Raw genomic sequence first — 20,296 nt, 5'->3', positions numbered from 1 at the left:
CCTAATCCACGCAATAACCCTCCATTTATTACAGTTACTACCAGGCGCGCTGGTTAAGGCCGCCCCAACAGGCGTTGCCGCTAATGCTATCAATGGGGTGATAATACACTCTCTTCTTCACCTCCCTGTCTCTAAGACCCTCGGAGATGTTAACGCCCTGTCGCCATTAGATCTGTCAGCTTTACAGGCCAAGCTCCAACACGTTCGTTACATTATTATTGACGAGAAGTCAATGATTGGGCTACGCACACTCAGCTGGATTGATAGTCGCCTGCGCCAGGCCTTCCCGGAATATCAAGATCAGTTCTTCGGTGGTTACACTCTATCTCATAGATCTAGTAGATCTATTCTCTTCGGTATCAGCATACGCCTCGGCTTCCACATACTAAACATCATCCCCCCCCATGAGGGAAACGCTGCTGCAGTGCGTCGATAACTCCTTGGGCTTGGCCTCCAATGACGAGAAGGTCATAAAGCGTGCCTGCTGCCGCCTGGAATGCAATCTGCCAACCCACATAACCTCCATCCTCTGGGAGAAGGCGAGGGTACCGGAGGTATCTCTGCCACTTCTGGAGCTGGTCTACTGCAGTCTGACCGCCCGCGGGAACTCTGCTTCCCGGCGCCTATGTTGCATTAGCATACTGGGGTGTAGTTCTATGAGGGAGCGATGGTTTGAGCTACTTACCAGCACGGCTGCTGCTCTGCCAGGACGAGGATATTCCTGCACGCCTAGGGCCCGACGGCCTGCCACGAGCCCTGCATACATTGCCCGTAGGTACGAGATTTCTCACCTATTTACTGAGGGAGGAGAGGTATATCGATGCAATCAGTGCTTTTGACGAAAATCTAATGCCTAAGCGCATTGAGATGTCAGGAAATTGTGAAGATTTGTGAAACATAGCGGTGAGATTTTCATGTTGAGGCGCGTGGCCTTGGAGCAGCGCGGCATTCCCAGCTTGAGCTTAACGTGAAGCGCCTGATTTCGCTTCCATCTTGCCACTGAATAGATGTAAATATGTAACAGATTCATTTGCTCACACGCTCTTACTACTATCTCCTATGAGGACATATTTTCCTCGCTGAAGTTCGTTGCGATGCAATTCTTCCCAAATCCTAGTATTTGCCAGTTGTTTCTTCTCTTTATCCGCGGTGATGGCCTCTTGCAACTGCACCCTTACTAGGAGTAGAATGTCAAGGATCTTGGCAAAGGAAACTGTAGTAAGTATAGAAACCAGTTGAATAGATATTTTTTAGTACTTTTAACTGAGGCAGTGTTTGACCAGTGATACGCGCGCGTAAATCTGTCCGAGCTGCTGTCAATAGAAGAAGCACCACTGACTCTACATATCAGTGACCAACAAGTGAAATCAATCGTCTTGACAAATGTATATACTTTGTCACTGTTGACTAGTCGGGCAGATCTACCCTATTTGGACTACACTTTGTTGTTCTTTTTGTTGGTCTTGCTTTTAGAGTACAGTATTTTCCCTTCTCTCTTTTCGAAAATCCCAGTCATTTCAATGTAATCTTTCTTTACATCCTTGTCAGGTAATGAGCCTTTGCGCTACCGCGACGCGCGACCGCGATTTCGACCGTGAAGAAGGAGAAGGAGAAGAAGAAAAAGAAGACGAAGACGAAGAAAAGCTTAACACGCTGGAAAGTAAAAGAGGACCATTAAGGAAGTGACAAGGATATAAAGGAAAAGAGTGGAAGACAACCGCTTGTCAAAACCACGAGGAAGTGGAAAACAACTACTGCAAAAAAAAAAAAAAAAAAAAAAAAAAAAAAAAAAAGTCTGATGCCCGCTGGAAGCGTTCATATGGGCAAGCAAAGCTGCTCACCTTGTTTGGTCGTGCCCCCCTTGTTTGATCGTTGTCAGCCGATTTGGTCAAGATCAACAGGATCGTTCGAAATCACCTCGTTTGATCAAGGCCGCCTTGTTTAATAGCGGCCATTTTGCTTAATTTGCTTAATTTGCTTAATCAGTGTCGGCCGATTTGATTAAGGTCAGCAGGGTCATTTGAAGTTACCTTGTTGGTTGAGGTTATATGACTGAAATCTTTAGTAGGTATATAAGATATTATATTCTTATTAACCTGCCGAGAGTCCCAGCCAGGAATACCACACGGATTCCCGTGATTCGAGATATGGTAGCAATTACAGACGACACCACGATCAAACACCGCAAACAGAAAAGTTCACCCCACAACCTTCGTGGCGAACTACGATCGTGAGAAACACCTCCGAAACGGAAGCCCGATGCAAACAAGGGAGCGAAATGCCGCACTGCCGCGATAACTAAACGGGAAGGATTCCAAAGGCCTCACTGCAGACATCCAAGTCAATCGAGATCGAGAAACTTATAGCTCCAGCCACTCGCTGGACATTATCCAGCCCAACACCACCGGCCGAAAAAATAACAAAACAACGCGTCCAACGTGTAGCACGCCCGTACATCACTCCATTGAGATTGAGGAACAACAAGCCCTTTCCACCCACAGATCAAAGACCCCAAGTACCGGCAACTGCAGAAGATATATATGCCCGCAAGACGAAGACTGCCCAAATTGAACACTTTCTCTTCCTCCCACAGTTGCCAGCTTGGTAGGTATCCGGGAAAACCACAAGGCTGTGGAAGCAAGGAGGAAGGCCAAGGCATCTGGGAAGACGACAATCGGACCAAAGAATACAAAGAAAGTAAGGCCTTGGAGAAGGTGGCCGGGAAGACATTAGAACTATGATTGGAGTTCAACGGATGTGGAATAGTTAGAAGGAAGCAGATGGAGCCCCTGTTGGAGGATTGAAATCATACGAGAGCGGAGGATTGGCATGATTTAGCAGCTTTTGATGGGACAAAGCCCGTGGTAGCCTTGTTAGGGAGCGTATACCCTCATATCCTCCCCAGAAGGTAAGAGATTCTGAGTCCTGGTTGGGGACTGTATGGCCCCTACGCTCCTAGATCAAGCCTCTTTGATCTCCTTGTTGCGTGCCCTACGTTCCACGTCGTAGACCACGCTGCGAGATTAGAATCTGATCCTCCCTTCATCGCCTGCCCCACGACAAGCCTCGTTTTGGATGATTAATTAGGCTTTGGGGGAAGTGTTGAGTGGTCAGGCATACCCATCCTCTTGGCAAGCCCATTGTGATACTACGCGCGGTCACGGGGCTCCGAGCGTTCGAAGGGTCATTCAAAATAGCCTTGTATTGTTACAAAGGGAAAGACGCGCTCGGCGATAGTTATGTGCGCTTGAGGCCCACACAGAGTTAGTCATTGAACAAGGCAAAAGACGCCGACTACTACTGTTTGAGGATACATATCGTCACACTCCCCAGTCAAAGAGAAGCTATCTCGAAGCAGCTTCTTTAACTAATTAACAAACCTATGGTGTTTCAATCCTTTGAGCCTCCCGGGCCTTTTCTTGTGCTTGATCCGATCATAAAGACCCTCTTTGTGTGCTTTGTTGTGCTATAATTAGTAAAAAGGAAACTCGTAGTGTAGTCACGGTGAAGTGAAAAGATGACCTATTCAACAATGGCTGAACAATAGAGTAACAATCGCGCTTGTGAAGCCTAATTGAGATGCTCGGAATCCCATAAAGGAGCCTCAAACCTTCGATCATACTCGTGATTCCTCAGTAATCATCGTCATCATCGTCATCATCGTCATCATGCCTCCCAAGAAGGTCAAGACTCCTGCCGCTAGCGGCAGCAAAGCCTCCAAGGTGACGGTTAGTACTTCGCGATAGCTTCAATTAGAGCTCTTGATCAGTCCTCGAACGCTCTAACAAGTAATAGAAAGCCAAGAAGACGACCGGGGCTGCTAAGCCCAGAAAACCACTTCCGAATGCTCGGCCGCGAAGAACCAACGCCGCCGCCTCTTCGTCAAATACGCCTCCGGCGCCCCCTGATGGCAGTGCCCCGGCCAGGCCAATTGCGGCTGCTGCTGCTGCTGCTATAGCTGCTACAGCTTTGGCTGCAATGCCTCCTGGGCCCCCGGGCCTGTTATTTGGGAACCCCCCTGCCTTGGCTGCGTAAAGGCCGTTATGTCGGGTCGAAAGAGCACTTTGGACCGGCGTTTTATCCGTGCGGTCTCTGACCGAGACCGACCTGTAAGTATCTCCTCAAGGAGCCCCTGAATCCCATTCGTGTGCTCGGTAACGGACAATCAAGCAGACAATCACTCGCTGCCGTGCTGCCCTCCGGCTGATGCTGGAGATGATAGAGGAAGACGCCCCGAATTGGCGCAAACGGCGCCTCAGGCAGACCCCCGGGCCGCAGCCCGTGAAGCTTGGAAGACCGTGGAGGCATATATTTTCCGTGATTAGGCGCTGGCCGCCTCAGGCATTGTTTTTTTGTTGTTGTTTTTATTTGAATCAGATTAGCCGGCGCGCCCTCTCTTCTGAATTGCCTCACAATGCTCTCCTTCGCTTGTGATCATTTATCATGTGCTCTCTTTGAGTCTAGAGATGCTAAGTTCATTTGTTCTCTAAAGTGCTCAAAGCGTTGATGAGGTAGTGCTTTTGTGAGCGCGTCAGCAGGCATTTCAAGCGTATGCACATAAGATACCCCTATCTTGCCGTGCTTGTATTCCTGCCTTGGCCACATGCTCTGTATGTCAACATGGCGCAGCCTGGTGTTGATTCGGGTGCTCTCATCGAGCACTAAGCGGATCGTCTGTTGATTGTCACATTGATGTTCCAATTGACCCCAGGTTCGAACTTTATTTGATGAAAGAGGCGCCTGAGACCGATAGTCTCACGCGCTGCATTACCTAAAGCGATCAGCTCAGCCTCTATTGTGCTCGTGCTAAAAGTGGCCTGCCTCATTGCATTCCATAAGACCGACCCTCCGTACAAATTTATCAAATAACCCTGTGAGGACCTTCGGGTCTCATAGTCATCACCAAAAGAGGCATCACTCAAGGCTGTTAAAACAGTCATTTCTCCGCTCCCCCCATATTGGATAGCGAGGTGCCTCCACACATAAAGATAGCGGACGAGCTCATCAGCAGCCTTGTGATGCTCTTTTCCTGGATTCGTCAGGAATCTTAATAGTAACAAGGCAGCAAATGCCGCATCTGGTCGTAGCATAATTGCGGCATAGAGCACAGAACTAATCTTCTTCTAATGCAATTTGACCTCTTGAGCAGTAGCTATAACGGGGTTCTTCCTATATTCTTTTACAGGAATAGGAATAACTGGATTCCAGTCATCCTCAGCCAAATCGAACTGTTGTGCTCCTTTCTCGAGATATCTATCATGCGAGAGGTATATCAGGCGCTCGGCGCGCTTGCGAATAAGCTTAATCCCGAGGAACCATTCTGCGTCGCCGCCCTTCGTCAGCTCGTATTTTTGCTCTAAGCCTTGCTCGATTCTTTCAAATAGAGCAACATCGTCCCTGTGGTACGCTATAAGGATGTCATCAACGTGGAATTCTAGGAAAGCCTTCCTGTTGGCGGTGTAGAAGAGGCAGGGCTCTTCTAGGCACGCCTCCATACCCAACTTCCTCAAAGTGGAGGATAATTCGTTAAACCACAACTGTGGCGAGTCCCAGCGCCCATATAACGCTTTGCCGAGCTCAAGGCACATATTCAGAAGCGGGAATCCCTCAGGCATCTGCACCGTGACTGGGATCCCTTCTTCGTTCCTTGATGCGTTGAGAAAAGCACTTTTAACGTCATATTGCTTAAGTTCAAGATCGGATCTCGCAACTAGAGCAACCAAAACACGGAATGAACGCGCGGCGAGCGTTGCAGCATAGGTGCTATCGATCGTTGATTGATCTTGCAGATCGCCCCTGACCACAAGTCTTGCCTTGCAACGTTCTAGGCAACGTTCTAGAAACCCGTTTTAATCGAATTTATACATAAATACCCACCTCGTTGGAAGTGGCCTTAAACGAGCTTGGTTCCAAGGTATCTCTCTCCAAATTCCCTTTGCACGCAAGGTATCTATCTTAACTTGCGCGGCTTCTTCAAATCGAGCTCTCAAAGGGTGTTTCAACATTTCTTTCCATCCATTTGGCGGCTTGGCCAGGTCGTCAAAGTGAACTCTAGGCTTTCCTGGCGCCGCACCTAGTCTTTTCGCATGCTTCTGCTCAAATGCTCCGTTGAGCGTCGCGAATACGGTCTTACAGCTTGTCAACGCATTATCATATAGGTCCAGTTGATCAGACTGATCCTTGTTGAAGATCGGGTTGAAAAGGCCTGTAATTACAGCGTAATTGCCGTTGTCTCTTACCACCCTCCTAATATTTCGCCTGCGGTCAGGAGAGTAGTCGTTCACAGCTCTTGTGACTTCCTCTCCTCTTAAACTTGCACTTCTACGCGTTGGAGCTGTTGGTTCGTTCGTTCGAGCTCCTCGGCGCGCTTGACTAGGGCTGCCATGAATGGTGACAGGTTTTTCTACTTCTTCCATTGCCTGATCTTCTTCGACGGGTGACTTTCTGCTGTTGCCGTCACTCTCTTCAGCAGCGTTCCCTCAGTGGATTCGGCTGCTTCTAGAGCTTCTTGTTGGTGCTGACTCTGCTCGATTTCATCTAATCCCAGCCGTTGAGGATCATCGGTCATCTCTTCTCCAGGAGGCTGAATTCCTAGCGGCTCTGATGGTTGTTCCTCTGCTCCGGGGCGCTCAAAACTAGCACTCCGAGAGCGTGGGAGAGCATACTCGCGTCCCAGGTCTGGTGCGCTGTCCGGGTTTCTCTCTGGTTTAATACGGGGCGTGTTGAGGCCTTCAGGCGCAAGCTTTTTTTCCGCTTGCAGAGAGCTTTCCAAGTCTGATCGTGTGCTCTGCTGCGGTTCCACCCCCCAGCTTGTGCGCTCTGAGGTCTCTTCATCTTCAGGGTTATCATAGTTGTGCAGATACAAGTGTGAAAGCAAGTTTGACACTTCAATATCTTCTTCCTGCTCGATTTCATCAAAGAGCTCGTTCATAGTCCGTTCGCTGTGCTCTAGTAAGCTCAGCTCTTCGGGTTTGAAGATAGTCTCATTAAACTTAACATTCCTTGTCTTTAGGACCCTGTTGAGTCAAGGAATCCATATATGATATATGTTAGAAGCAGAATAACCAACAAGATATCCTATAAGGCCTCTGGGGCTTATTTTGAATGATCTTGTGTTGCGGTTGTCCTCGCGGTCTCTTTTCAACGCATACGCACGGCATCCGTATGCATAGACGCCGCTCCAATCCGGCCTCAAATCCGCTCCATGTGCTCGGATCAGCAGAGGGGCATGGTGCTTGAACCAGCGCTCCAATCGATCTATTGGGGAGAGCATCCTGTTGGCCTTTGAAGGGCTCATATTATGCAAAAAAGCGGCTGCAACAGCGCTCTCAGTTCATAGCTTCTCAGGCAAATTCGCTCCAGAGAGCATCTCAATAGACTTGCTTATTATCTCCTTATTGGCGCGCTCGGCTCCTCCATTTAATTGATGTGTATATAGTGGAGCGAGCTTAAGAACAAGGCCTTTATGCGCTGTCTCCCTTTGAAATAGGGTCTCGCCTTTTATTGCAATAACTGCCTTCTCATTGTCTCGGCGGATAAAAACCGAGAGAATATGGGATTATATTAAATAAAAAGTAAGTGGTATTCTCGCACTAGCATTGCTAACACTAAGCCTCTAGATGGCGGACCAAAACACAGGGAGCAATCAAAGCCTGAATACCATGCGTTGGATTTGCGTAATCGAGCCTCTGAGACGATGTTGACGTGAAATCCTTCAACAACAGCCTCATCCTTAAGGACAAGATCAACAGCTATATTATCTCCTTTTCCTTTAAGTCAGTTCCTGAGCACTCTAGTGCCCTTTCCTATAATCGGAAAGAACGTTGTCCCCGCCTCCACACGCTCGTCTTTTGTGCTTGGCACAAAGGTCCCCGGTTCAAGGAGGCCAACGTCATTAACGAGGTGTACAGCGCCGCAGCTATCCAATAGAGTGCTCATAGAGAGCGGATGGCAGCTATTCGAGAGCGTGGAATACACCCCTGGATGCTTGCCGTAGTCAGGAAAAACTTCAGGATCTATAACGGCTGCGATGACGTTCATAGGGTATCCCGGTTGGCTTGTTTCTTGCTCAGATGCTTGGAAAGGGTTCTTTAAGCGCAACAACTTCCACTCATTTAATTAGTAGCGCTCACGAATGGTCTTGACAGTCGTTTCTGAGAGAGCTTTACGCATTGGTTCGCGCAGCTTCCCGGTGAGGGCGTATTCTAGTCTTCGACATTGTGCAGGAGGCCACCTATGATGGGGTTCGCGCTTATCTTTGCTGGGGCAAAAGTACATTCAAGAGCTTGAATTGCCTTAGCGTTCGCTATTTTGGTCATCCGAGCGCCCCCCAAGAGTGGCATACATCCCGTTCTTCTTGGTAATGACCTCATCTTCAAGGATGACCCTGAATTGGGCTCCGTACTGTTGAAGTGTTGCGATTTGAGGTGTTTCAGCCATTTCCTTGAGAGAGAGCTCGTTTTTTGCAACCTAAGCCCAGCTTGGAGTGAATCTTGCTCCCACAGCGCTTAAGTCCTTTATTGCGATTGTACCTTGGATCTCGGCGATTTTGAATTCAAGAGCTCTTGCATAAGCCGATGCCCAGCGGGTGAACCAAGATTGAGGGTCTACGCCTGAATTATATGCTTCGGCGAGAGTGTTCTTGTAAGCGTATCTGACGGCGGTTATTATGCTTGTTTCGCTCGGAGGGAGCATCTGCTTCAGGCCTTTGAGGATCTCTCTAGTCGACGGGTCTTTATAGTCATCGTTGGTCGCTTTTCTCAAGGATGAAGTGACCGAGAGATAAATGCCGCCGTCAACGCTATTGGCGATCCAAGAGCGCACAGCGGTGTGTGCCTTGGTCGCCATGCTAGCATTTGAACGCTTAAGCTGTGCTTCAAGGAGCAGATTTTGATGCATCGAGTTGGTCTCCATCACCGAAGGCGTTGCGGTGCCTGCAGTAATCAGCTTTTGCCTTGCATCCTCCCAACCGTCTCCCTTTTTTTCTTACTACAATGCGAATATTTCAATTAGCTATCGAGGGCAAAGCTCTTTCGCGCTTTCTCTTATTCTTTTTCTTTGCTTGAGCGGGTTGATTCCCAGCCTGTTAACAACAGCGGCTAACTGAAAGCGTCGGGCTACGATGTACAAAGCACATGCATCTCCCTTTTCAATCGTCATTATCTTGAATTTCTTTGACAACAATCTTCCAATTCTTCTTTTATTTATCCTTTGAAGAGTAAGCATTCCTGCTTGTATGTTTGAGTTCACAGGTTGTGATGCCTCTATTCCGTGGTACGCACCACGCAATAGTTGGTGCATATTGCTCCGTCCCTGCAACTACAGATATACTAAAGGATGAGCATGGTTCCATTGCCTTGATTCAGACTTCTTTGCTTATATCCCTTTGCTATGATTGTTCATGAATTTCCCGGCGCATGGTTAATCATCCTAGATACGCGTATTTTTTTCCACTAAGTGCCATTCATGAGTGGTGATGTAAGACTAGAGGAAACATGTTCCTCTTCGAGGTGACAAGGCCACGGATTCTGTATTATGCATCTGTCAGCCTCTATGTGCATAAAGTTGTTTACAACCAATAGCAGCGACGGCTATAGCTTGCCATGGCGGTTATCATGCTGTTTGCTTCCAAGTTGTGCCAGTCCATCTGCGAGTTTCAACCAAGATTTTCTTCTAGACTAGGATCTTATCAATCTGCAAAATTTCCCTGATCTGGTCAAGCGCGGTATGCACTTTTGCCTGAGGTTAAGCAGACTCTACCAAGCTGCCCTATTTTGGCAATTCATCTTCCCAGGCTACATGTATCAAGATCGATGGCCAGGTTAGCACATGCACATATTGCTAGGTAGTCACTCTCTGCCTGCTCGCCTATCTGCATCTCTCGTACTGCTAATATGGGCAGTGAAACACAAGAATGCAATCTTTGCTATTCCGCATTCCAGGTCAAGTTTCTAAACTGCAATACTACGGTAGCATGCGCATGCTAGAATGCATGCTACAAGAAGCAAGAAAAGATCATCCTCACAGCTTTTCGTTTGTGTGGGGGCGCAGATTCGGGCCCACTTATCCGAGCTTCTTTGGCTTTTCCCTTGCATTAAAAGCGCGAGGCCATTGGACCTTGAGTTCAGCTGATCTGGGAGGCCGAAAATCAGGCTTTGCCAGCGCTGGCCACGTGCTCCGCTCAAACAGATGCTGCTGCTCTTTTTGCCGCAAAAGAGGCTCTGCGTATTCCAACTCTTGAAAGTCGAACATATGAATCTTGGAACTTACAAAAATTAGTAGTAAAAGAAAGCAGGTAGCAGATCTCATCTCAACTAGGGCCTCCAATCGTCAAGATAAGGGATGCACACTCCGACCGCCTAGTCCATCGGCCGCATCCCTGCTCAGTGCATGCACTTAGCGCTCGAGTGGCCTGACGCTCAGGTGTTATGAGCCCACTGAGCGCTTACATAGAGCCGCCTGCATCCGCTGTACAGCGTGTTTCAGCGGCTGGTCGCTGCCGTAGCCCTTCGGCTCCCGCCAGGAATTTCTCCGCAAAAAACGACGACGACTACGAGTTCAGTGGACGCAACTCCCTGTCCCACGCACCACCGCATCTCGCACACCCACACCCAGCATCTTCACGCTGCGCGCCGCTCTACGAACTCGGCACGCAATAATTAAAATCAAAATCCTCGATCCTCCTGCCTGGTCGCATTGCGCCTGCGCTTGACACCTGCCGGTCGCTCGATGGCCCAGCCGCACGCTGCGTGCTGAAACCGCCCGCCATGTCCACCGACGACATCGCCGCAGCCGTCCCAGCGTCTGAGTCTCTCCCTGTCGACACGCGGGATGGCATCGACGACCAGATCGAATGTGCCAAGGTGCCCTTGCAGCCCGCCTTCTTGCACTCGCCGCCGGATAGCAACGATGCCGGCAAGTCAGAGGCCAGCGACTCGGAGCTGAGCGACCTCGAGGACGAGCCGCCGCTGGAGGATGCGCCGATGCTACCCCCGGATCTCGCTGCTGAGGAGGACGACATTGGTGACATCGAGCCGGACCACTACTCGTCCGGCAACGTGCCCATATTCAAACCGACCATGGAGCAGTTCAAGGATTTCAAGCGATTCGTATGTCGGCGGCCACCCGAGTCGTAATTGACCCCTGTTCGCTAACCGCTGGGCCTTGGCCAAACAGATGACAAAAGTCGACAAGTATGGAATGAAGTCTGGTATTATCAAGGTCATTCCGCCAAAGGAGTGGAAAGATGCACAGCCACAACTCGACGATCTCGTAAAGCAGGTCCGAGTCCGCGAGCCAATCAAACAGGACATCATGGGTTCGAACGGCACTTACCGCCAAGTTAATATTCTCCATGGACGCTCTTACAACATACCGCAGTGGAGACAACTTTGCGAACAGAGCGAGCATCAGCCTCCTGCACGGCGTGGCGAGAGACGCGCGAATGCGGATAAGCCCAAACCCGTGCGGTCTCGCCCTGCTGCTCCCAAGGCTGCGAATCCCATTCCCACGCCAAGGACTCGTGGACGAGGACGGCCGCCCAAAAACAAGGGCAAGGCCAAACGAGATGAAGAGAGCCGGCCCATGACCCCGGTGTCCCCAAGAGTCGAAGCTGATGGCGCAGTAGCAGACGAGGTGATGGAGTCTATCGAACCAATAAAGGAACTGGGCACTGAGGTAGATTACGATGACGATGAGCAGCCCACGGTCCGCAGAATGGGCGGAATTAAACCCAGCAGGCCAAAGATTCAGTCCACTTCAGCACGCCGAAAATACAGCCGCCGCGAAGGATCTGCAGTCATTGATGAAGCTGCGTTCAAAGAATTCGACTACCGGATGGATATTTCCGACTATACGCCTGAACGCTGCGAAGAATTGGAGCGAGTCTATTGGAAAACGTTGACCTATGCTCAACCGCTATATGGTGCTGACCTGATGGGCACGCTATTCGACGATAGGACCGAGAATTGGAACCTCAACAAACTGCCAAATCTCCTGGATGTTCTTGGCACAAAGGTCCCTGGTGTCAATACTGCATATCTCTACCTTGGAATGTGGAAGGCGACTTTTGCCTGGCATCTTGAAGATGTCGACTTGTACAGCATCAATTTTCTTCACTTTGGCGCTCCAAAACAATGGTACAGCATTTCACAGGCTGATGCCCGACGATTTGAGGCTGCTATGAAGAGCATCTGGCCTGCCGATGCTAAAGCTTGTGATCAATTCCTTCGCCACAAGGCTTTCCTCATCTCGCCGCAACACCTTCAGCAGCACTATGGCATCAAGGTCAACCGAGTTGTCTCTTACCCCGGCGAATTCGTTGTCACGTACCCCTATGGATATCATTCCGGCTACAATCTAGGATACAACTGCGCCGAAGCAGTCAATTTTGCCCTCGATTCCTGGCTTGAGATGGGCAAAATCGCCAAGAAGTGTGAATGTGCTCAAGCTCAAGACAGCGTGTGGGTTAATGTATACGAGATTGAGAGAAAGCTGCGCGGAGAAGAAACAGAATACGAAGAGACAGAGGACGACGATGACGATGAAGACGACGACGATGACGATGAGCTTTCTGGACTTCCCACTCCTCCAGGTCACGCTGTGAAATTCAAGGATGCCAATCGAAAGAGGAAGCGCGGCAAAGCAGACAAGGGGGCCAAGACCAAGGTTAAGAAGATCAGATTACGACTCAAAGTCAAGGCTGAACCACCTTGTTGTCTGTGCCCCAACGACATCCCCAGTCTGGAGTTTCTTCCTACAGACGACGGCAGGAAAGCACATCGCCTCTGCGCCCTCTATATTCCTGAGACATACATTGATACAGTTGACGGCAAAGAAACTGTATTCAACGTTTCTTCTATACACAAAGATCGGCTTGATCTCAAATGCTTACTCTGTCGATCAAAACGCGGGGCTTGCTTCCAATGCTCCCAAAAGAAATGCACGAGGGCGTACCACGCTACGTGCGCAGCAGCGGCTGGAGCGTTTACCGAAGAGCAAGAGGTTCCAGTTTTTGGTGAGGACGGGACGGAATACAAAGAACAGGCTTTTGAGTTTAGCTGTCGCTTCCACCGTGCCAAGCGCGACAAGAAGCTGGATGGCGACGCCTTGGAAGATGACTCTCGTATCTTGAAGGCGGCCGAGGCCCTCAACAAAGGAGAGATTTGTCAGCTGCAATATCACAAGGGTGAGATTTTTGCTGGAGTCGTGGTGGACAATCGACCAGATGAGCGAATGCTGCTAGTTGATGTCCTTCCAAACGGTGATCGGATGGAAGTTGAGTGGAAATGGCTCCTGCTTCCAGACCCATCTGATTATCACTTACCCAAGGCATCGGCAAATGCCATCCCGCTACCATCTTCCCAAAAGGCAAAGGATAAGCTCAATGCCAAGCGCCAGCAAGGTGATGACAAGCCTCGGAAAGACGATACCTTTGTCGAAGGTGGCTTTACCTGGGCAGAATTTCACACTAGCGAGATTGCGAATAAAGAGCAGGCAAAGATCGACTTTGCCAAGCAAGATCAGATCTGGCATTATCTTGGCAAGACATCGACCGAAGCCAGAGCGCAGTACACCGAGGATCCAACAATCCCGCGGTACAATACCAAGAGCAACTACTTGGATACACTCCCAAAGCCCCCCAAACCTGCGCCTGTGCGACAGGTCTATCAACAGAGAGCCTACGGACTCTATGGCCCTACTGCTACGAGTTATACGGGCTTGGAAAAACCTTATGTCTATCAACCGAGAACTTCTACAGCGTCGACTTACTACCACCCCGGCACATACACATTCCAAGCAGCGAATGCTGCTCCTCCCAATATTCAAAAGTATCAGCCGTATACAGTACAGCGATTTGAACCAATGGCTGGAGCAGGTGGAAAGTTCCAGGCTAACAGGGCGCCGGCGCCGCCACCTGCGCAGCCGTCACATTTCTATTCCACGCTGTCAGTAGGAGGCCAGAAACCTGCTCCACCAGCACAGGTTTCCCAGCAATATAGTAAGCCTACATGGCAGGTTCACTCATCAGTATACCAAAAGTACCCATTTTTTCAAGTAAATCACAATAGGCAAGTCTCTTTCTCCGCCTCCATGATATGACGAGTTTGACTAACAGATTTTAAAAGGGATGCGTCGAAATATAGAACTCCGTATTCACCTTGGGGCGGGTTTACCAACGGCTACGAAGGCGATTTGAGAGCGCATTTGCTAGCAAACCAGAACGATCTTCTCCGGCAAGCATCTTTGGCGGCCATGTCTCCAGTTGGCTCCGCGAGACCATACCAGGCTTCACCTGCAACAGCCGTCTCGTCAGGGGCAGCACCAATCTCTACAACACCTCAGCAGATGACCACTTCGCTACCCCCGCCAATACTAGGGACTGCCAGCCATCAGTATCATCCTGCGATCAAGGCTCAGTACAGGAATATGGCTCAGCAGCCCAGCAAGCCTAAGCCAGCCCCCGCGCCCAAGTCGTACAAGGTTGGCTTACCCGCAGCTATCAGTCTGTCCTTGAAGTCGACTAAATCCGCAATGCAGGTTCCACCTAAGCAGTCTCCAGTTCCCTTACCAGCAGGCTTCTTAGCTGCTATGGCCTCGTCGCCCGGCACCCCTATGCAGTCCTCTCCCAAACCTTCGCCAGCTCAGCCGTCCAGTCCCAAGGCCGGGTCTCCCAATACTAAATCGGCCATGGCATCTTCGTCATCAACATCTCTCCGTGGGTCAGCAACGCCTGTGGGGTCGGCATCCAAAACGCCACAACAGCCGCAAAGAATATCAGTCACCCCAGTGCCACTCCCCAAGTTTTCCATGTTACCTCAGGAGAGCAAAGCAGCGACGACACTTCCGCCAGCGAAGCCCGAATCATCGAATCCACCGCAGGCCAAGGGACCGAATGGTCCGGAAGACGGCGTGCCTGGAGCTGCTACGCCCAAAGCAGAGGCTACTCCAAAAGAAGCAGCAGTACCGAGTATTGAAACCCCATTTAACACCAATAATGTAATTCCAGACATGAAACAATCTGCGGCTTTACTAACGCCGTCTTCTACGATTAATCAACAGACCATGGCTGATCGCCCTCCTCAGCCCCATACTGCGCAAACCACGATGCATCACCAACCTGAAGGATTCCCTGACGTTCCAGGCTGCGAATCAATGGAGTTTGTCGAGCGGATGATGGAGAATTTGAGGAGAGCCTCTCAGCGGCGGAGTGCAAGCTGAGAACAAGGATAGTTTTCTTTTCGACTTTTTTCTCTTTTTCCTTTTTTCTTACAGGCATACCCATGGTGCTCCTTTCTTTTTTTAGTACGCATGTACAACTAGGTATTTTTTCTTCTTTCACCTCTCTTATTTTTTTCCTTCTTATTACCTAGGGGCATCAGTTTGGCGAGATAAAACAAGAACCGACAATATTTTACGTATTAAGTCATTAACGATACGATCGATGGGAAAAAAGTCATGAAATTTTTTTCGATTTGTTTTCTTTGATTGGAGAGAGAGCGACATTCGTGTCACTCAGAAATTCTTTTATTTTCTTTTTTGATTGTGGAGAATTCCGCGAGTTTGGGAACGGGGAGTAAAATGGCGATCTGGTTCAAGGGCTCAGTATTAGATGAGACGCAAGTGGCATTCGCTATGTGTTGTTGTTGAAAGTACGCGGCGAAAGATGGGGGCGATCTATTCGATGATTTTCGGGGATGTTTTTGTGCTTCCCTGGTGTTTATCAAGGGAGGAAGGGTAGGGCGTGAGGGTGATGTGGTGAAGTTTTTTTAAAGTGTATCATTATAATCACATATCTCGGGGAGTCTATCAGACGACGAATATGGTTGTTAATTTGACTTTTTGTTTTGTAACTTGTTGCCATGAAGCTGCGAAATAATGCTTCTTTGGGTGAATCTGGTATGCTTTTTCTTCAACAGTTTGCTCAACCGCCAATAAGCTGTCACCCTTCTATTATAAACGCACCTACGGGAAGTTTGTTTATAAAAAAAAGAAAATTTGTTGTCTAATTGTTGGCAGCTATAGCCGACTTAGATGTGCTTGGGATGAAAGTTTCCTACCTTAGGTACTGAGGCTATGTGCTACACCTTATAGTGTAGAGGGCACCAAGGCACTCTTGCTTTAGGGGGGGAGGGCAGTGTATTGCCCCGGGCGTTTGCAGTTTGTTTTGAAGCTTGGGTTGCACGTATTTATGACCTTCTTCTTCACTCTTTTTTCCTGCCTCTTTATTTCTCCTTCAGCCTCATCCTTTTTGATGAATTTCATCAGCTTCATGCACACCTGACATCGTGTAACGTTGGCAACGCTTGGCTCGCGTCTTCTTTGAACGGCGTTTCTTTCTTCTTCTTTAAATTCCTGACATCCCAAATCCTTTCGTTTCTTTCTCTTATTTACTCCGGAGTAACTCATCTTGCAGAGCAAAAGTTGTCCGACAGCCTTCTTATCATGGGCAGTAACAGTCCTCCTGAGGGAACGTGGTTCTCGCAAGGCACAAACCCGGATACTAATTTCGATACCTTCGACACATGGACGGAAAAAGACGAGATATATTCAGATGTGCATAAGCGCACTTTTGCCTCTGACAAGTACCTTCGGGGTAGCGTCTTGGGCCAGGGAGGGTGGTCCATCGTCTATAAGACCCGGAGAGTTGAAGATGGAAAGATACTGGCTGGCAAGGCATCCACGTCGGTTAACCAGCTTTATAAAGAGACCAAAATGCTTCGCACGCTATCTCACGTAAGTTTCTTTTTCTTTTTTCCATTATTAAAATTTCTTTGTCTTCAGTACAAGTGAGAGCAAAAACCAGTCAGCACACTCAACTAACTGCTTTCATTTCTTTGTTCATTCAGAAACACATTTTGGAGTTTATCGAGCTTTACAAAGAGCTAGACAAAGAAGATGCTACTCTTTTAATCACCGAGCTCTGTACTGAAGGAACCCTCCATATGCGTATCAACCACGCTCCTGGCGGCATGGGCAAAGAAGAGATCCTTCTAGCCACCAGTCAGATATCAGATGCGCTCGCCTACCTCCATGGAAGAGGCTACTTTCATTCAGACATCAAGCCGAGAAACATCCTTGTTCGCCGTCTCGACCCCATCAGCGTAGCGTTGGCGGACTGCGCAGACTGTAAGGTTCATGATTCGTACCGGGGCCGCCCTGGCGGTACGCCCAACTACTGGTCACCAGAGATGACGGCCAATAATCGCCATGAAGGCAAAAGCGACGATATTTGGGCTCTGGGTATCAGCCTGCTGGGAATGACTGGCCAGTGGCCGCAGTGTGAGAAGACCAAGGCCGGGTTTGCGAGGTACCCCCGACAATGCGCAAACCACGCGCAGCAGCTTCAGAAGCTGAACCCCAGAAACAAAATTGTCAAGCTTTTGATGAGATTGCTTGCTTGGAGAGCTAGAGAGCGCATCACAGCGGAGAAATGCTATGAGGCGACGGTTAGTCTTCTTGAGGAGATGAAGGGAGGAGAGGAGAGCGTTGGCACGGAGGGACTGCGAATCAAGTCTCCTGAGGAATTTCGGCCTATCTCGTTTTGGTAAGGAATTTGTTGTTAATTGGTGTGCTTTGTAGAGCCATGGTTGATTTGTTATGATGAGAGACTGGATTGCTGGTACGTTGTTGATGGTACGAAATGAGTTGAGGCGGTTATGTATGCACTTTGATTCCATGTTATTACAGGGAGAAAGGAAAATTATACGTGGATATAGTATCAGGTGCATAACCGTGTTTCTTTTACATTTTCTCTGAAATTTGGATCCTAATACATTACTGTACAGCATTGTGTTGACTTTATATCACAGCTCTTGTCATATCGCCATCCATCTGTATGGTATTAGGGTAGCTCAGCTGCTAGAGCTTATACTGCCGTAGGCATATGCTCTATCGCTACCTAGGCACATATAATCAAGCCAATGGAATTAATTGTATGCCTGAGTACTCCGTACCAAGAACCCCCGATGCACCCTTTGTGCCCTGACTACTGCAAGAACTCAACCGTATACCTGGTAGATATCCGGCTGATCGTTAATCTTCATCCTCACGGGAACTGACGCCATCGCCTAGATCCTTTGGCGGTCCCGCAGCACCCTTAGTCAGCGACCTGCTGCTTTCAGTGCCTGTGTAGCCCTGCTTAAGCCGATGTCGCAACCGGTCAGTCTCGCCCTTTGAGTGTCATCAAGCATTAGTAGCAGAGCGGAATTGTCTGTTGAGTAACCGACCGAGCCCGAGTCCAGCGTTCAGCATCTCGGCTCTGCAATCCTGCGTGGCTACAGGCGGCATATAAAAGACACAAAAGATCAAGGCCCAAAAGGAGGGGTGGTGATAAGCCAAGTCCGAGCACTCTTCTTTTTTTTCTCCATATATCAATCAATCGCATCACCGGCTACTGCGTTAGCTCTTTTTGCCGAAGGGGACAAAAAAAGCGGGCGCGCGTCTTTCAATGTCTTTTTCTGCTCTTCGAACCTCTTCTCTTGTGACTTTTCGAAACCAAATCGCTCTCGCTGCTGGGAGAAGAGAGCCTGTGGCGCATACCCTCAGATCTTATTCCGCCATGAGTGGCAGTCTGAAGCTAAAGCCCGCGGCGCGGGTCGAGGGCCAGAAGCAGGATGTGTGGTAAGTTGCGCGTGTGTGCATGTGGGTGCATATAAGTTTGGGGCTTGAAGACAACAGAGCCATATTGAAGACTGAGACGCCAATTGCTGAGACGAGAGTGGTCCAGGTCCATCATCAACGAGGCGGCTGCGGCGTCGCCCAAACAGCCCATCGTCAACATGGGACAGGGCTTCTTCGGATACAACCCGCCCAAGTTCATCCTCGACGCAGCCAAAGATGCGCTCGACCGGGTGGAATGCAACCAGTACTCTCCCACCAAGGGCAGGCCCAGGCTAAAGCAGGCCATTGCCGACGCCTACTCGCCCTATTGGGGACGCAAGATTAACCCCGAAACTGAAGTAACCATTACGACGGGAGCCAACGAGGGTGAGTTGACCTGGATGAGGTGAAGGTGATATTGCGAGGATTGCAGCCGGTTTTCTAAACATTGATATAGGCATGCTGAGTGCTTTCATGGCTTTCATTGAGCCTGGTGATGAGGTCATCATCTTTGAGCCTTTCTTTGACCAGTACGTGCAACCCATCAACATAATTTGTGTCATGCCAAGAGTTGCTTACACTGAGAAATAGGTACATTAGCAACATTGAGATGCCCGGCGGCAAGATTGTCTATGTGCCCCTGCACCCTCCTGCCACGGGAGCCGTCAAGACGTCTTCGGCAGCCGACTGGACCATTGACTTTGATGAGCTGGAGAGAGCCATTACCCCCAAGACAAAGATGATTGTTCTCAACACTCCCCGTGAGTTTGCTTCTATTGGATCACGAAAAGATGAGCATGGCTAATATCTGTCACTCTTGTAGACAACCCTGTTGGCAAAGTGTTCTCCAAGGAGGAGCTGCAGAAGGTTGGCGACCTGTGTGTGAAACATGAGATCATTATTCTCTCTGATGAGGTGTATGATCGTCTGTTCTACGTACCCTTTACCAGAATTTCGACTCTGTCGCCTGAAATCGAACAGCTGACTATTACGGTTGGTTCTGCTGGCAAGAACTTTTATGCCACCGGTTGGCGTGTCGGTATGGCATAAACACTCCCATCTAGTGTTAACACTGACGAGGACTCTTAACCACTAACATGATGATTTCTTTCAGGCTGGCTGATGGGCCCCGAGCATCTCATCAAATACGTTTCCGCAGCACACACGCGCATCTGCTACTCATCCGTCTCGCCCTTACAAGAAGCCTGCGCTGTCGGATTCGAAAAGGCCGAAGCCGAAGGCTTCTGGGACAAGACCGTCCGAGACATGAAGGCCAAGATGAATCTCTTCAACGGAGTCTGGGACGAGCTGGGCCTCCCTTACTCCGAGCCCGAGGGCGGCTACTTTGTTCTGGTCAACATGGCCAAGGTGCAGCTGCCAGAGGACTACCCTTTCCCGGCGCACGTGGCAAGCCGGCCGAGAGACTTCCAGCTGGCGTGGTTCTTGATCCACGAGGTTGGCGTTGCGGCGATCCCGCCGACGGAGTTTTATACGGATGAGAATGCGCACATGGCGGAGGATTACTTGCGGTTTGCGGTGTGCAAGGAGGATTCGGTGTTGGAGGAGGCGAAGAATAGACTGCGGGGACTGAAGAAGTATATGAAATAGATGTAACAAAATACAACGTTTCCAATATATATGTGTAGACGAAAAGCGAGGCTGGTGGAACTTAGGAAAGGGGACTTGTGGCACAATA

General features: G+C 49.4%; 5 protein-coding genes across 5 annotated transcripts; 3 read left to right on the top strand and 2 right to left on the bottom strand.

Annotated features, from left to right (window-relative positions):
• Positions 1-392: 392 nt before the first annotated feature.
• TGAM01_v210401 (hypothetical protein) lies at positions 393-766 on the bottom strand (the record flags this gene model as incomplete). Its single annotated transcript, XM_018810632.1, has 2 exons — positions 393-623; positions 686-766. 2 exons carry the CDS (start codon positions 764-766, stop codon positions 393-395), a joined length of 312 nt encoding a protein of 103 aa, XP_018656165.1.
• Positions 767-6,403: 5,637 nt separating this feature from the next.
• TGAM01_v210400 (hypothetical protein) lies at positions 6,404-8,439 on the bottom strand (the record flags this gene model as incomplete). The annotated part of the gene is made up of 4 exons (XM_024550790.1): positions 6,404-6,834; positions 7,629-7,769; positions 8,133-8,209; positions 8,345-8,439. 4 exons carry the CDS (start codon positions 8,437-8,439, stop codon positions 6,404-6,406), a joined length of 744 nt encoding a protein of 247 aa, XP_024404463.1.
• A 2,327-nt stretch (positions 8,440-10,766) lies between these two features.
• On the top strand, positions 10,767-15,219 carry TGAM01_v210399 (hypothetical protein; the record flags this gene model as incomplete). Its single annotated transcript, XM_018810629.1, has 3 exons — positions 10,767-11,108; positions 11,176-13,946; positions 14,127-15,219. The coding sequence occupies 3 exons, from the start codon at positions 10,767-10,769 to the stop codon at positions 15,217-15,219; spliced, it is 4,206 nt and encodes a 1,401-aa protein (XP_018656162.1).
• Positions 15,220-16,443: 1,224 nt separating this feature from the next.
• Positions 16,444-17,549, top strand: TGAM01_v210398 (serine/threonine protein kinase; the record flags this gene model as incomplete). The annotated part of the gene is made up of 2 exons (XM_018810628.2): positions 16,444-16,734; positions 16,863-17,549. The coding sequence occupies 2 exons, from the start codon at positions 16,444-16,446 to the stop codon at positions 17,547-17,549; spliced, it is 978 nt and encodes a 325-aa protein (XP_018656161.2).
• An 899-nt stretch (positions 17,550-18,448) lies between these two features.
• Positions 18,449-20,208, top strand: TGAM01_v210397 (aminotransferase class I and II; the record flags this gene model as incomplete). Its single annotated transcript, XM_018810627.2, has 6 exons — positions 18,449-18,621; positions 18,728-18,987; positions 19,058-19,130; positions 19,192-19,361; positions 19,424-19,639; positions 19,715-20,208. The coding sequence occupies 6 exons, from the start codon at positions 18,449-18,451 to the stop codon at positions 20,206-20,208; spliced, it is 1,386 nt and encodes a 461-aa protein (XP_018656160.2).
• Positions 20,209-20,296: the final 88 nt, after the last annotated feature.

Source organism: Trichoderma gamsii (genome assembly GCF_001481775.2).
Source record: "Trichoderma gamsii strain T6085 chromosome Unknown Scaffold_62.2, whole genome shotgun sequence".
NCBI lineage: Eukaryota > Fungi > Ascomycota > Sordariomycetes > Hypocreales > Hypocreaceae > Trichoderma > Trichoderma gamsii.
Note: the sequence above shows the minus strand (reverse complement) of the source record. Positions and strands in the feature narration are given on the sequence as shown.